This window comes from Chaetura pelagica, unplaced genomic scaffold (genome assembly GCF_000747805.2).
Source record: "Chaetura pelagica isolate M959 unplaced genomic scaffold, ChaPel_1.0 scaffold24, whole genome shotgun sequence".
NCBI lineage: Eukaryota > Metazoa > Chordata > Aves > Apodiformes > Apodidae > Chaetura > Chaetura pelagica.
Window position 1 is genome coordinate 1,365,300 of NW_009953077.1, and position 16,670 is coordinate 1,381,969.

At 41.2% G+C, this 16,670-nt stretch overlaps 1 protein-coding gene across 1 annotated transcript; it reads left to right on the forward strand.

Moving 5' to 3' along the window:
- Window positions 1-5,445: 5,445 nt before the first annotated feature.
- Window positions 5,446-14,139, forward strand: EIF4E3 (eukaryotic translation initiation factor 4E family member 3). The gene is made up of 7 exons (XM_009996939.1): window positions 5,446-5,608; window positions 5,876-5,976; window positions 7,505-7,599; window positions 9,457-9,517; window positions 11,946-12,012; window positions 13,431-13,586; window positions 14,093-14,139. Exons 1-7 carry the CDS (start codon window positions 5,446-5,448, stop codon window positions 14,137-14,139), a joined length of 690 nt encoding a protein of 229 aa, XP_009995241.1.
- Window positions 14,140-16,670: the final 2,531 nt, after the last annotated feature.

Genomic DNA, 16,670 nt, shown 5'->3' on the forward strand with positions numbered 1-16,670 from the left:
CGTGCATATGGCGTTTGGGGTGCCGGGAGTTGTGGTCTGTGGCGGGCACGGCGGGGCTGCTGCCGGGGGAGCCCAGCCCGCTGCCCGCGGGGACCCGCAGGGGGAAACACCAAAGTCAAAGCTGGAACAGAAAGGTCAAACCCGAATTTCATACTGTTTTTTTTTTTTTTTTTTATAACGTGAATCTTCTGTCCTATTCTTAAACTTCTGCGTCTCCTTCTTCTGTATTTTCTGCTGCATTTCCCTCCTTCCTCCACTCCAGAGGGAAGTTCCTCCTTGAGAAGCTTTTGTGCCCCTCAGCCTCTTCCCTCAGACCCTTGGTAACATTCTCCTTTCTCTTCTTTTCCCCTGTAACTCTTCAGCTCACGGCAGAGAAATAGCAACGAACTGTTGGAAGCACACAGGTATTCTCAGGCCCTGCAAATCAAACCTGTCAAATAACCCCACCAAATATTTCTGGTGAATCCTTTTGAACTCCTGGTTGGGTTTGGGATCTGAGTTGAGTTTTGTGTCTGGTTTTAAAAGGCACCATTTGGACTGTTGTTGAAGCAAGCTCCTCTCCACATCTGTTTGTTGCTACAAGCCATGTGGAGATAAGCATGGCTTTTCTAGTAAACATTGGAAGTTAAAATTCATTTCAAATTCCTGATTTGCAGCATTATTTGTTTTCTTGGTTCCACTGTAATTTAAACTCAAAATTCAGTTATTCTATTGATTATTTTTTTTCTTCTTTTTGATTACATATAAGTATATTTAACTGTGTAGTATTTTTATTCTTTAACTTATAAAACCAAGAGTGCATGTTTAAGAAAACAGAAAAGTGGGACCATATATACTCAAAACTTTTTTTTTGGGGGGGGTTGTTTGTTTGTTTGTTTTTGTTTTTACCAGCAACAGTGATAGAATAATGGCAGGGAACAAGAATTGCAGCCAACAAGGCATGCTTCATACACTTAAAAACCATTTAAGGCATTAAAAAGCACACAAGAGATGCAACCATGAACTTAATTTGCTGCAGTGTGAGGAGGTTGATGTCTCTCTGGAGTCCCACAGAAGCAGCTGTGACATTTATTGGCAGATTTGATGGAGGGCTCATGGCTTAGGCTTGTGTGGGGTGAACATTCCATAGAAGATAACTGGGGGCACCCCAGCTTGCTCTATTGCTACGTAGTGTGGAGCAGTGATGTTTCCTCATGAGCTGGTATTGATTTTTGACTGCTACTGCCTTGTACTTGGACTGAAAATCAGGAAGAAGTTATGTTTAAGGATAAACAGATGTTGAGATGGATATGGAGTTATCTTTTTCTGTTAAATTACCATGAGAGTGATCCTTGATGTACATTCTAACATCTCTGAAATGTATCTTTTTGTCAAGTCACAATGTTAAAATAATATCCCTCAGCTAAGTGGTACCTTCTACAGCAACCAAGTGATGTGCTACCAAGGGGTCCCCTTGGGGTTCACAGTGTTGCTTTTAACATGGTGTCACTCGATGCATCTTCTGCCTTAGAAGTAAATGCCTGTGTTTTATCTCCATCAGCACTTCTTTCTGTGAATGCCTTGGCACAGGCTTAACATCTGGAGCCTGGGATCCTGTGACCAGGTTCTGGTTCATTGCCATTATCTCCCACATGTCACAGGGCATCTGCATTTTCTGTAAGTGCTAAGCTGTTCTTGGTATGTGTGTCTGAAATAGTAACCAGCTGGTATCACTCTCTTGTATCTTACCCTGGGTATGCTTTAGGAAAGAAATTGAGCATGATGAAAGTGTTTGGGAGAATATTAGTCACCAGTTTGACAAGCAGGATCCCATCTATGATCTTCAAATGCTTGCAGGTCAGCAGGTTCATAGAAGAAGACAGATAAGCTATTGGGTTGTTTTTTTTCTTTTAAGAGAAACATTATTTCCTTTTTAACTGTTAAAAAGTTTTAAGATCATGTGATAAAAGTTTTGAAACCAGGGCTTTAGATCTGTGGTTTCATCTGTCCATCCTGCAGTTTCCTGGTTCACACCTACATGTCTCATTTGTAGTGACTTTTCATGCAGTGACTTTGCCGATACATTTGGTGCCACCTTGTTAAGCTGCTTCATGCAGGTGGCTCTTCACACTCGTGTTTACCTCAGTGAGACTCTGGATGGGTGCTGAGTCCCACCTATAATGGCCTCTGGCTTTGAAATTAAAGGGTGCTTTTTGAGTTTTTGCCACGTTGTGTAGTCTTCTCAGGTTTTTTAGAACGGCGTCAATATGCATCACTGAATATAACAAATCAAAACCACTGATTACAAGTCTGGTCACTGTGTTCATGCTGTGAAGTGCATTCAATGCACAGACTACACAAAAGGAGGAGTCAAGTAAGATGACCATGAAAGGCTGGGATGTCCTGGATAACAAACCATGTTGGGCCCTTGAAACCATGCAATAATGGGGCTCAGGGCTGTGATCTTTTATGTAAATACAAAGTTTGAAGGTGATTATGCTTTTTGGTTTTTGTTTGGCCATGATGCAAGTATCCTATTTTGTAAACCTTGCAAATCATGACTTGATTAGCCTGGGTCTCGTATGCTCTCTTATCTTTAATGCCACACCAAATAAGCCTTCCCTACCAAAATAACGGAGGGAACATACTGGTATTAGTACCTGTCTGATTTTTCAGCCTCATGATGAGAAGCCTGAGGTTTTGTCAGTGGTAACAGCTCTTGATCCAACGTATGTGCACACAAGGAAATGAAGATGTTGCACGTCCTTGCCAAAAGACCTCTTTTGAAGATCTAACTGCATCTGAGCTGCCAGCGTTGCTGACAGACCGCTTTTAGTCAACAGTGAGGAAAATACCAGCTCCCTCCTACACAAATCAGTGCTACCAGGAATTGAGCACAGATCACACAAGCCCAGAAACCTTGTCAAAGATGCTCTGCTTCCACTGGAGTCAGAGTATGCAGCAGTGTGCATGGCATTGCATGATTGTGGCCTGCCTGCCTTGTCTTCTTGCCTGACTTCTAACTGTGCCTTTTTAGGTAATTTTCCTTCTATTGCCAGAACAGTTTAACTCCTCTGTGTCTTTGTGAGGGGAAGAATATGCTAAGAAAGATTGTAAAATATAATACAATGTTATTAGTCTATTCCAGGAAAGTGAAAATATTCTTGCATAAACATATTATCTTCATGTGCTGATTTTTCTCTGTGCGTGTTATACAGAGGAGTTCTATATAAATAAAGTTTGGTAGATAAATTCTGATAACACAACCATTTTCATCGTAATTGTGAATCTTCATAACCAAACACATCAGATATTTGAAACTAAGCCTCATCATTTCCATCCTTCGCTATAGCAAAATCTTATTTACTAGGCTCATCTGTTTAATCTATTAAAGCTCATGAGTAGGTGGCTTACAATGAAAAATGATGGTTAATATCATAAGAATGTTCAACCTGGTAAATGCATTTTGACAGGCTTTGATGGCTTGAAATTGGTCTTTGTATTCAGAATGGATTACCAGATTTATTTAGTTGCCTCAGCATGTTTTTGAGTTTACTCTTTGTAAGTAAATATTTTGCTTATTTCTACCCAAAGCAGTTGTGGCTAAGTACTTACAGGGGTTATTTTCAAAAGGGCTCAGCAGCTTTTAGAGTTTCTGCTAAAGCTGTGATTAGATTCCCACTGGGAAACAAAGGCCAGTGTGAGCACATATGAAAAACCTTCTATCCTTAATTCCTTGCAGGGAAACAAAAGATCTACAGTTCAGCATCAGACATTAACATAAGCACAACCACCTGGAGGTTTATTCATGGATAAAACAATGGAATTTATCTTTGTATCCCTTGTTCTGTATTTGTGCTGGAATAATGATGGAGTAGGGAAACAAGGCAATTTCTGCAGCAAATGATTCTGAACTTTGATGCACATTATGGAGTTACCATCCCTGGAGGTGTTTAAGGAAAGACTGGATGTGACACTTGGTGTCATGGTCTAGCTGATGTGGTGGTGTTAGGTCATAGGTTGGTCTTGATGATCTCGGAGGTCTTTTCCAGCCTCAATAATTCTGTGATTCTGTGATTTTCTCACTTGTGTGCTTTGGGTGTTTTTTAATAAGTTTGTGGGTTCATGGTCATACCTCTAAATGAGGTATGGATAAAAGGCTGAAATGATGGTGTGTAACTGGGGGCATGGAGCACTTGCCAGGCAGGTTATAAGAAATAAACAGTCACCTGCCTTTACTTTTAAAACAGAGAATTTGCTGGTCAGTTGGTGTTTTGTGCCAACTGGTCACATAATTCCTCTGGAAAATGTTATCTGCAACTATCAAAATTAACCATTTTATGGCCTAGGAGTGAAATACTGTGTCTTAGCCGCTCTTTTAAATGGCTACCGTGATTATTTAGATAACCTCTGAAGATTATCATTAGAGCAGAGGTGTTAATCTGTTTTTTTAAATAGATCTTACTATCACAGCATCTGCATGGCAGCATCAGTGTGATTATAAGCAGTGAGGAGGCTGTTACGCTGTACAACGAAGTTCATCCCATACACATTTGCCAAGTTAGCAAACTGGCAGAAGCAGTGCCTGCCTAAGGGAAGTAATTTCTCAGGCAGTGGTGTGAGACCAGCAGGCAAAGTTTGCTCAGGTTTTGCTTGTTTCTGTTCTATAATAAAGGAAACAGAGCTTAGCAGAGAGGTGCTAAGCAAGTTTTTAGCTTGTTGCTGATAGAAGTTTTTGCAAATCCACTCCCCTCCCCTGACAAACAGTTAAATCACCTGTGGAGTTTTCTGTTTTAACTTGCTGCTTTTTGTGCATTCAAAACCCCTCTGACGACTCAGTTTCTGTTTCTGTTCAGTACTTCAATGCTGAGTGTAGAGTGTGTAAAAACAGAAATACAAATGTATTCACTTTATCAGTTTTCCCATGGGAGTTTTCATAGTTCAGGAGCTACAGGAGTACAACCTGCACCACAGTGAATTCTTGGTATTTTGTTTTTATAACTTACAGTTAGGATGATTCTTGAAATTTTAACTCTTTTCTGATCAGTTCCACCTTTGCTGTGTGTCTGTTGTGGTTGAATCCCAGCTGGCAGCTCAGCCCCAGTCCCTCCTTGCTGGGGTGGGGAGAGGATTGGAAGGGTAAAGGTGAGAACTCGTGGGTTGAGATACAGACACTTTAACCAGTAAAGCAAACGCCAGGAATGAACGCAGCACTTCCCATCAGCAGGGCTTCAGAATGGGGGGGTAACAGAGCCTTGGGAAGACAAACCCCATCATTCTGAATGTCCCCCCTTCCTTCTCCATCCTCAGACAACTTCATGTGGTCTGGAATACCCCTCTGGTCAGCTGGGGTCCCTCCGTGTCCCCTCTGAACCTCCCTGTGCACCCCTGGGTTGTTCCTGGAGGGGTGAGGGGCAGCAAAGGCCTCGGGGTTGTGTCAGCCCTGAGCCGGTTCCTGGGAGGAGCATGAACCCCCCCCAGCCCCAGCCACGGGGACACGGAGCAGCCGGGCCCGCCGCTGCCACCTGCCGGAATGAACCGAGTTCCCGGCACCAGTCCTGGGGATCAGCTTTCCTAGAAACACGGGACGCCGAGCGTCTCTTGGAGCGCGCACGGAGGGTCCTGGGGGGTATGAAGTGCGGTTAAAAACAAGGCAGCCCGGGGCAGAATGCGGTTCTTCTCGGTTTACACCTCCTCATTCACCTGTTGAGACCAAGTATTTTGCAGGATACCTGTTGAACCTTCATTTATTCGAAGGTGCAAAAGCGCTGGGATTCCTCTCTTCCAAGCACCCGTGCTCACTGGGCCTGAAGTTGCTGTGCAGCTCCTGCGTGTGGACATCTCAACCTGGCTTTTCCCAGCCATCCCCCTTCCTCTCCCTTGATAAAATCAATAGTTTTATTAGTCTCTGCTTCGTTTTCAAGGTCACTGCCCGGGACGACGGCGGCTGAATGTGCATCTAACCTGAAGCAGATTTACAGGGTGCAGACAGTGCAGGTGGGTGCAGGGCTTTGCTAGCGGAGCTGCCACGTGTTACTGATGTCACTTCACACCCTAAGTTTAATTTCTCCTCACATGGGTGAGTCACATTTGTGGCTTTTCTTACCTGTGGCATGAAACCTGAGTGCTATTGTTTGCGTGTGGTTTCACCTGGTCATTGTTTGACTTTCGTTTGGCTTCCCAGCCCAGGAATGGAGGAAGCATGTTGGGTTGATCAGGCAAACATTGGGTTGATTCTCAAACATTCCTCAGCTTCCACTTGTGCCTCCATTGGATTGTTCTGCTTTTTGTACTTGGTTAAATAGTTTTTCTGCCTTTTCTCCGTTTTAAATTTTATACAGAAAACAATGACTCAAAGACTAAAGGTGACAGCTTATGGGGTTTTTCTTCTTTCTGTCCTAGCACACTGAATTAAAGTACTTTGAAATCCTGCAGTAGTTGCAGCAATGAGAAATTTTGCACCTTTTGTGTCATCTGCCAGTGCTGAGCATGGGCTTGCAAGTAAAATGGCATTTTGGTTCTAATACCACAGTTAGTGTGCAATGCAGTGAATTGCTGTGTCTCACCTGAATGCTAAGTTAGCTCTAGGTCACCAAGACTGAAATCCTAAGGTAGTGCCAAAGCCTTCTCTTTGAAGGAGCCCTTGCAGTCATCTACTGAAGTTTCTGATGTCTGTGCAAGTTGTCACGTTGCAGGAGGTGTTTCTTCCAAAATTTTTTTTCTCACACAAAATTTTATCACATAACATTACAATTTTTTTTTTCTAAAGCTGTGTTAATGGTTGAGTATTAGATAACACTTAGTGAGTTGTACTGATGCTCCATATTGCAGCGCTGCACCTTGGTGCAAGTTTTTAAAAATCCTTTGAAAAGGGATTTGGATCTTTTCAGCCATGCCTCCCTGTTGCTCACCACTGCTTTTGGGTGTCATTTATCCACCCCAACCATGTGTGACAGCTTCTGCTTTTGCTAGCAGAAATGCTGGGAAGTAATCTGATGGTTCCTGGTTCTTTCGTATGGTTGAAACGTCACTAGATCTAGGCAAAGCAGATGGATTGCTAGATAGGCATTTAGTGCAACAGAATTACTGTGTTGTTTTTGTAACTCAGGATAATAATAATGAAGTTCAAAATAGTCTTAAGTGAAGCAAGGTGGGTATTTGATATAAATATACATATATTTAATATGCTAAGCAAGTTTTATGTACTCGTTCTTGCATACTTAGTATAACTGTAATTTTGATTTATTTTTTTTCCTCTGTTCCTAAGGACTTGGATTCTAAAGTAACCCACAGTTCAACTGTTCCCATTCTTTCTACTTCAGCCTTATGCAGAAATGACACCTAAAAAAATCACAGCAGCAGTGAAATTGCAACAAGTTCTTTTCAGAGCACTTTGTGACGCTGTCGAAGTTGCCAGTTCTGTAGGAGCAGGATATGTAATAATTTTAAAGAAAATTAACACAGAAGTAAATCTGCATTAAACTTACTCTTGTGCTAATGCAACTAGTATTTTTTTCTTTTTAAGGATTTCTGGAGTGTTTACAACAATATTCCTCCTGTGATAGATTTGCCCCTGAGATGCAGCTACCACTTAATGCGGGGAGAAAGGCGGCCGCTTTGGTAGGTGTGTTATGGTTAGTTCTGGGGATGGGTAGTGAAACAACCTGAAGTGGTGAAGAGAGGCAGACATTTCTGTTGCCTGTAGGTGCCTGAACTCAAGAGACCTACAAAAGAAATCCCCCAGGGATCTTGTTGAGCATAAAAGTGACTCGTCCTGAAGTGCCTTACAAACGCTGACTGTAATTTCATTGTCCACCTCTGAATGTAAATGTAAGAGAAATTAAACTATGAAAGAAGTTAAGAGATTAAAATATTACTCTGAATTTCACTTCAAGAATACTCAGAATATGTTACTTGTACTTCGGTTACTTTTACTTGCTAGTTTTTCTTTCCACTGAAGCCAGTGCAATAATGATGTGAACAAATGATGGTCCTTAGCTGTTCTTCCCCTGGCTTCATGCATGTAAGTGCACATCTACCTTGGATAAAGCAGCAAACTCCTACTTGATTGTAGGACAGTAATGAAATAAAGTAAAAATCATTAAGGCTTTCCATTCAGAAATTTTTCAGTTCCATCCCATTTTAATTAGAGACCATAAGCACTTCTGGAGAGTTTGGGTCTTTCTGGCATGGTTTACATGGATTGTGATTGGATTAGAGTTCCTTAACTTGATCATAGTAAGTCTAACTGGGTGGTGAATTACCTCAGGGGGGTTCTGTTCTGAATCTACTGAGCAAGTAAATAATTTTCTCCAGTGAAATGCTGTGACTGGTCAGGATAGCTAAACTGGGTTTGAAAAAATGTTGGCGTCTGCGTAAATCAACTGAGCTATTATGTGCAGGTCTTGATATCTTTGTAACAATGAGTGAGAACATTTTGTGGTTTTGGGGTTTTTTTGTTGTTGTTTTTCCTGTTTTTAGTTTTGATTTGCTAAGTGACTGTTAGAGGTGTGAAGTGCAAAGACCTTTTCTAAAAATGGTCCATCTATTTTTAGCCTATCAAAGTAATTTTGTATTTTCGGAAGTGGGTTGCAGGAGATTGATCTCATCAGTAACCTACTAACTACTACTGCCAAGAAGGTTTTCTCAGATTATAGTTACACTGATGAATTACAGCATGGTTTTTTTAGGAGGAAAAGCAAATCTTGAAGTAAGAATCGAGGACTGCAAATATTTTAAGATGTCTTTCCAAAGTTTTCCCCCTCCTTTCTCCAGTGTTTTTCTGGATTGGTGGGAGACCACTGACCCTGGGGAATCTCTGTAGGCCTCAGACTAGGCTTAGCTATTCCAAGAGGAATTTCAGATCATTCCTTTGCTAACTTTTACTATTATAGGTTTTTAACAGGAAACTACAACTCTAGTTTAAAATCTTATTTATGGGTTTGTACATTGTGCCTTTGTCATTGGGAAGCAGTTTAATGGTTGGGTTTGCCCTGACCCTGGGCACCTACAGCCTTTCTTTTAATAAAGGCAATGAATTCCTAGCTGTCACGTAACTGAAAGGAAGTGTTGTCATGTTCTTCTGTTGAACTGGATAAACTTGAGAGTAATATGTTGCTTCTGTGAAAATATGCCAGAGTTTTTCCAAAATAAAAGGTTACCATAGTAAAATCATAAAATTGCTTTATGGCTTGTTCCCATATAGTGTGGAGGCACTTCAAAGATGGTCTGTAGTCAGGGAAGTGTATGTATTTTCCAATACACAAAACTTGGGGAAGGGATTAGCTGTTGAATGATGTCCTTGGTATGAACAATGAGAGAATTGCTTCTGATGTCAGAAGTCATAGCTTGAGTCATGCTACCTGGAGGTAGTGACTGCCTTTCTAATGGGATTTTTGTGGGAAAATTAAACTCCAAACACAGGTTTATCTCAAAGTGGATTTGAATGTTTGTTTTCCTGATGTGTTCCATAACCAGGGAAGAAGAAAGCAATGCCAAGGGGGGTATATGGAAAATGAAGGTCCCCAAGGAAAGCACGGTATGTTCTATTGATTCCTTATTTAGATGTTGTTCAGTAAGGGGGTTTCTTTCAACTCCATCTAATAAAGCTGTTGTCGAGCTTTTTAGTTCTGACATCACTCAACACAACAGCCAAACACTATTTTAACATCTATAGCCTTCTCTTTTAAGACTATGAGCAAAAGTTTCTTATTGGGAAATTCCATCTCTCTTGCTTGTGATCACATTTGTTGATGTATTATCAAGCAACTAAAAGCTGCAATGTTTTATTCCATTTCCATTTGGAAACACAGTATTTCATAATCACCTTTGTTCTTAAGACTGTTTGCTTAGGCATGCAAAGAATATAAAAAATGTGAAAGATAAAATTGGTTCAGGCTGGTTCTAGGCCTGCTGAAACAATTGGGTTTCTCTTTGCACCCCTAATCAAATGCATGTAAGCACCTTTTCTGGTAAACTGTAATGGCAAAGGGATTTGACCTCATCACACATGGTGTTTGTGTGTTTCAGTGTGTTCTGGATCAGGCCTTTCAATGAGAAGTGAAGTGTCAGAAAAATGTGGCAGCCTTGCAGGAGGCATTAAATGCTGAAAGATATTACTTGAAATTTCAGTCAAAAAGTTAATTGATTTTTGCCTGGGGGCTTTTTCCCTGTGTGTGAATTGCAACTTTCCTCCCCTGCAGTCCCAAGGGATCACAAAGGACTGAAATCCTCTTTTCCCTCTTATATGTTTCCCTCTTATAATATAAGGTGTGAAGATTCTCAGAAGTGATGAGTGGTTTGGGAAGCCTGTGTTACTGGGTGCTGAATTTAGGGACCTCAGAAGCCTTGTTTTCCAGAGGCTGAATGATAGGTAGCCCCATTTTGAAGTGAAGGTATTTTTTTGATCTCTCTCTCTCTACAGAATTAAAACAGGTCACTTCTGAAATGTTTAATTGCAGGTGCACTTCAGTCAGCTTTTAATGCCTCCATAAATAGGGTAAATGATGCCTTTGTGACTGCTTCTCATTTTTTTGGCTGCGTTCTTTGACACGTGCACACCACAGCTCCTTGCTTAAGAAGCAGCATCTCATGCAGACCTCACTCAAAAAGGTGACATGCTATAGCAGGGCTCATTGAGGATGTGGAGGGAGGGAAATGTAGGGGTTTTTTCCAAAAGTACCAGTCTTTCAAGTGGTATGAAAAACTGATTGACAGCATACTGACACTCAAATGTTGTTGTACCTGCACAGTGACCCCCTCTGTGTGCCTGTTTTTCATATGAAAACTAACACTTTTTAGATCCTTGTAAGCCTGATCCTGAAACTGGTTACTACAGGATGAAGTGCTTCCCACCCTTGAGACTGTTGGGGCAACTCTCAGTAGTGAGCCCAGTGCCTGCTCAGTCCCAGCATCCATGGATGAGCTGTCCCACTGGCAGCCACAGGCACCATGTCTGTGGGTGTCACAGGGACACCAACCACCCCACCAGGTGGCCCTTCCCATGGCCCAGCTTCATGCAGCGCCTTGGATTAGATGTTCATGAGTCACAGAAATCCTTTCTGTTCCAAAAGATAGCTTAGGAGCACTCAGAAATGCCAGCCAAGTGGTTTGGTGATTTCTTAACTTCGTGTCTGCTCGTTTTTTTGTTTTAACCTGATGTGTTTGGTATGTTGGGGCTTTTCATAGTGCAAAAACTCAACCTGACTTCACATGCAGCATTCCTGAAAAGTAACAGATAAGAGAAGTCATGGTGGCAAACACAGGTCAATGTGTTTGGATTTGTTGGGTTTTTTTTTAAATAAATAGAAAATACTCTGTCCCTGTAAACCCCCACCTTGGGGCATATTCTTGAATGTGTTGGTCCAGACACCTTGCAAGTTTTGTATGGGCTTTGGCTGAGGGGATAACAAGTGGCAAAAGCAAATAACATGTAATTAGTCTAACAACTGAAGAAAAGTGGTAAAGTGCTTTACCCCCTGTTTCAATTATCTAGTAAGCATTTGAATTTATTGAAAGATGGACTCATTTCATAGTCAAGACAAATCAGAGATGATGTTTAAATATAAATCTATTTAATTTACTGATAAGGTTTTCAGGTACTTTCCTTAAAGTGGATAGTAATTCTTCTCTGTAGAAATAAATGATCAAAAGTGGAGCCTTATGGTCTTTTATAACGGGAAATTCTTAGGAGAAATCTACTTTCATGATTTGCATTAGCTACTGCATTCATGATGAGTTGTCAACACAGAAACAGGGAAGGTAAACGTAAATATTTAAAATATTTATTAGAACAACTCTGTCTTAATAGTGTGTGATTGCAGGACTTAAATTCTTGCTTTAAATGTATTGAAGAAATTACTGAAACTTACTCAAAACTGAGCTACCAAACTTAACTTCTAAATTAAAAATAGTAATGCAAATGCAACTCTTCTTCTCTCTTGCTTTTTGTTTGGTTATTTTTTCAGGCTGCAGTTTGGAAAGAGCTACTGTTGGCAACTATTGGAGAGCAGTTTACAGACTGTTGTGCAGCAGGTAACTTGTAAAAATGATTGAGGCTGACATGCCAAACACTGAGTGCAGGACATGGCAACACTGCTAAAATGGGGTGCAGGGCTGGAAATTGTATTCATGCCTGTTATGATTGAGAAGAGAACAAAGTGTTGTTGACTGTCTTAGCACAAGACTCAAGATCAACAGCTTGCAGGCCTGGGAAGCCAGCAGGCTTTCTAATTATTGAATGTCTGTCTGTTACCCAGCATTTAAATTATTAGTATTAGTTCTATAGCATCAGGATTCTGGAATCCCAGACTACATTTCCACACCAGATTGTTTGTACCACCACAGTTGGATGCAAGTAAATTAAATGGAAGCCCCCAGTAGCCCTCCTTAGCCCTTCTGCTTCTCCTGACAGGGTGAGGAGCTGGCAGGAGAAGCACTTGTGCAGGGAGAAGCTGTGTGATTTGCCCCTGGTGACATTAAAAGCCCATAGCAGGGTCATACCAAAGCTGGCTTTCCTGGATCCCGGGTTAGCACTCTACCCAGAGGTGATGTTATCACTTAAAAGTACTGCTTGGGTCAAAGTGATCTTTAGTGTGATTGTATTTGCAGAAATAATCTTAAAATACCTTTCTGGTTTACTGGAAAACAGGCATGAATCATCCAGAAGCTCATGTGATTTTGGTCAGAGATAAACATTTATTGAAGTCACTTTTGGAATAAGTATCTTCTCTAGGCTTGCTCGTTCCATTTGGAAATGGGCTCTGGGAAGGGCCCATGAGCAGAACCAGCTCACTCTTCAACTGCAGGAGGCAGAGACCTGGCCTTAGGCTGAGCTCTCCACAAAACTGCATCCTGAGAATTTCACACCAGAAAGGGCTTCTTCAGCCAAGCATGGAGTTACCCACCCTGGCAGCAGCAGCCTGGCTGGGGCTTTGTTTTCTTTTTCCTTTACATTTTGTCAAGGCAGCAGCAGGACAAAAAAAAAAAAAAAAAGAGAGAGCAAAGTCTGGAAAAGCTGGTGCCTCATCTCCCCCAGGTGCTGTTCTTGGGGTTTTAATTGTTTCACCCTCACTTCCCATTTTTGCTTATAGACATGACTGTAGGTGAATTGTCTTGAGTAGTTTATATTGCTGACTTTCCTGAAGGGAGTCTTGTGGTTCCCTCTTGAGCAAGGATAAGAGTGCCAATAGCAAAGATGAATGAATAATCCTATGGCACTTGATAAAAAAACACTGAGGTAATATTTCCAGTATCTTCTATAAATACAGTGTTGACTTTTTTCTGGTGACTGTTTTGTCTGCTTTGAACCTTGGTATTCTCCTCATTGGAGACTGCTCTTTCATGTCTTCAGTTTCTTCAACTTTTGGGCACAGTTTGATCCTACGTCAGTATCAAATTGGACATGTCTCACTTTTCAAGTATTCCTTAATGAGGCTTCCTCCTCTGTGCAGGTGATGAAGTGATAGGGGTGAGCGTCAGCGTCCGTGACCGTGAGGATGTTGTGCAAGTCTGGAATGGGAATGCTGCCTTAGCAAGGGAAGCAAAAGTTCTAGAAAAGATACATAAACTTCTGCCACACACAGCTTTTAAAGCTGTCTTTTATAAATGTAAGTGTCTTGTGTTGTTCATTTCCACCTTCATTAGAGAAGAAAAGATGCTGGGAGGGTATTTCCGTGGGAGTGACACATCTGATTCATCATTAACCTGTTGGAAATGTAGCATCTCTCCTTGCAGGAGCATGTCAAAGTTAGCTACCACTCCAAATGGAAGGTATTTTTAGTTTGATTGTAGAATATATTTGGTTTCATGTTGAATATGCCTGATTTGTAAAATGAGTGGGACAAATCTCTTTAACTCAAGACTACCTGCAGTTTAATTGAAGTGTTCATTTAAAGGAGCCATTTACAACTGGGATTTTAAGGGATCTCTTGTTTTAGGCTCTGTATGAATGTATTCTCAGAATAGTGTATTCCCAAAGATCACTCACTGGCGTGTCATGTCTATCTTGGCTGCTTTATACATCACTGTCTTCCCTTCTTTTTAGTCTTTTTAACTCTTTGATAAGAGTTTATATGTTCTTTTGATTCTTTTTTTCCCCTTCTCTCTTCCTTAGCACACAGAGAGCATCATGCTTTTGAAGGCCGACGGGGAAAACATTAAGTGCCATCTGTGCCAAGCTCATTCATTTCTAGTTCTTTTGAGGTGGTCTGGACAAGGAGGATGGTGGAAGCCCTGCAGAAGCACTGCACACACTGACTCTTTTGAGTTTCTAACTTTTCAAACTGGGAAAATGAGGAAAAACAGGTGCCTTGACCTCCAAAGACCTAATTAATTTCTTCTTGTTCGGTTGTTGTGGTTTTTTTTTAATTCTTCATTGTTTCTTTAAAAATATATTTTTTGTATTTGTGTTTTCAAACAGATTACAGTTGCTCCTATTTCATTGAGATAGTAGACTAATTTCTTCTCTACTGCACTTGGTTAAGTGTGAGTGTGCAGCAGGATGCTGTGCTGCTCCCCCCCAATGTGCAGCACGTAGAGGATTACTGGCTTGGTGAATTGTGTTTTCCATTTTCACTTTGAAACATTCCTGTTGTGTGAAGATTTACTCACTGGTTTTGTCCCAAGAGAGAAAGAAGTTGCACTGCATTTATTGTAATAGTTCAATCTGGTCATACACTGACAACAGCACACGGACTGTACATGTCATTCGTAAAGTGTTCACTAAACAAGCAGCTGAAGAGAACACAGTTATATTAGGCCTAACCCTCTGTGGGATGCTGTTAACTTGTTTTCATTGTGTTGATTTCTGAAGAGCCCTTATTCAGACTAGGATAAAACATCTTCTAGTAAACCCTGTGAACTCCACACCACTTTTTTAAGAGGGGTGGTTTTTAAAAATGTTTTTATAATGTGTGCTTTCTTATGATATTTTTCTGTGCATTCATGAAGAAGTGTCATGAATCATTTCTAATGCCTTAGACTAACTGGATCCATCCCTCCTGCTTCTGTGAGGACTTCAGGGCTGTGCCTGCACCCACAAAGCTCAGGGGCAGAGCTGCTGGCCACTGCAGTGCAAAGGAAGAGAGCCCATGGTACGTGGTTTTAAGCCATCATAACTTCCCAAGTGACTTTTAAAAAAAATAAAATACAGAAACAGATTTTGTGTTGCAGCATGAATATGAATGCAAAACTTGTTAATCTTTGACTATTTGTCTGTATTAATTATTGGAGGTGTTGGTTGGTTTTCATATACTACCAAAGATTGCTGTAGATCCTTTTACAAGAAGAAGCTGCAAGGGAGAGATGAACATGGGCCCCACTGAGCATCGCTTCATTCTGATGAGGTTTTTGCTTGGCAACTGTTCCAGTTGCAATGATTTCCACATCTATAGCATATTAAGGGACAGCCATTAAAATGAAATTTAAAAATAAGATAATAATTTGTGACTTTTTAACAATTTTATCTGTATTTATGAATTAAAACTGTGCAGTAAATGAGCATTATGAATTAAACAAATTATCTAAAATCCAAATGTCTTGCTTCTGTAAGTTCTTCCTGAGATGAAGTGTTGCCAGACTTCATTCTGGCCATGGGATAGGGGGGCTGCACATTGGCCATCAAAGACCACATTATGAACTGTTGTCAGTTTTTCACTGTAAAAATTAAGGATTTTTTTCTGTATGGCTTAATTCTGTAATTGTTGTCATTACTTACAATCTGGGGAGCTGGGAATCTTCTGACTAAAATTCAGCACATTGGATGCCACAGGGTCACAAGGGGTATTGCAAGTTTACAGGAATGTGACAAATTACATGTTGGAATTTTGAAATCATTAAAGACTTTGTAGAATTTTTGAACTGGCCTTTCACACCTACTGATCTCCAAGATGTATTTATACCAAATGATGTCAAACAGTTAAACTTTTTAGTCTTTTAAATATTTGTTTTCACCTGGAGATCTTTTATTGATGTTGATTGACATGAATCCCCAACTATTTCAAAATCATCTAAATTGTTTCAATGGGTATCAATGAGGAGCCTACAACTTCCCCTCAGCATTAATTTAAAACATTTAACTTCCATGGTGACAGGCAGCAGATGAACTCCAGCTTGCTGCAGTAGCTGAATTAAAAGAGACCTGCTCCCCTCCTGGGTGCTGACCAGCCTGGCTGGTACCTGCCCCCACCAGGCCAGTGTCCTGGGGCTTCAGCTGGTGGGGTCACACTGGAGCCTTTCATGTAGCTGGAGCACTTTATTTTTTTTTTAATCTAAGTTTTCTAAATGACTTTTGAAGAAACTTCCTACCCTTGATGGACCTGTCCTGATATGAGTCTGCTATGTGTGGAGTTACTGTCGCATGGGAATTGTCCTGTCCTGGGAAGCCAGGTGAGATGTGACACAGGGGAGAGCTCTGATTGGCTTTAGAAGTGTTTGTAGCACCTTCTAAAAGGTGGTCACAGCATCTCTCTGGGGGAACCTTTGAGGCTGGGTGGTGGTAAGTGGAAGGTGGTGGTGAGATGGCTGCTGACCTCAAATGTAGGCACAGACATGACAGGGGGAGGGAAGGACCATGGGGGAGCACTAGCCCTGGGGGAACAGCAGTTGCCAGCTGGGCTGCAGCTGAAGCCACCAGGGCAAATGAAACCAGGAGGGACAGCTGAGAAATGGTAAGAAGACTGGAGAGCTGCTTC

Excerpts from the sequence above, each read along its gene's own strand:
- EIF4E3 (XM_009996939.1), top strand. The coding sequence starts at position 5,446 with ATGAACCCCCCCCAGCCCCAGCCACGGGGACACGGAGCAGCCGGGCCC. Across the intron at positions 9,518-11,945 it reads AGGTCCCCAAGGAAAGCACG|GCTGCAGTTTGGAAAGAGCT; the intron begins GTATGTTCTATT and ends TTATTTTTTCAG. Across the intron at positions 13,587-14,092 it reads TAAAGCTGTCTTTTATAAAT|CACACAGAGAGCATCATGCT; the intron begins GTAAGTGTCTTG and ends TCTCTTCCTTAG.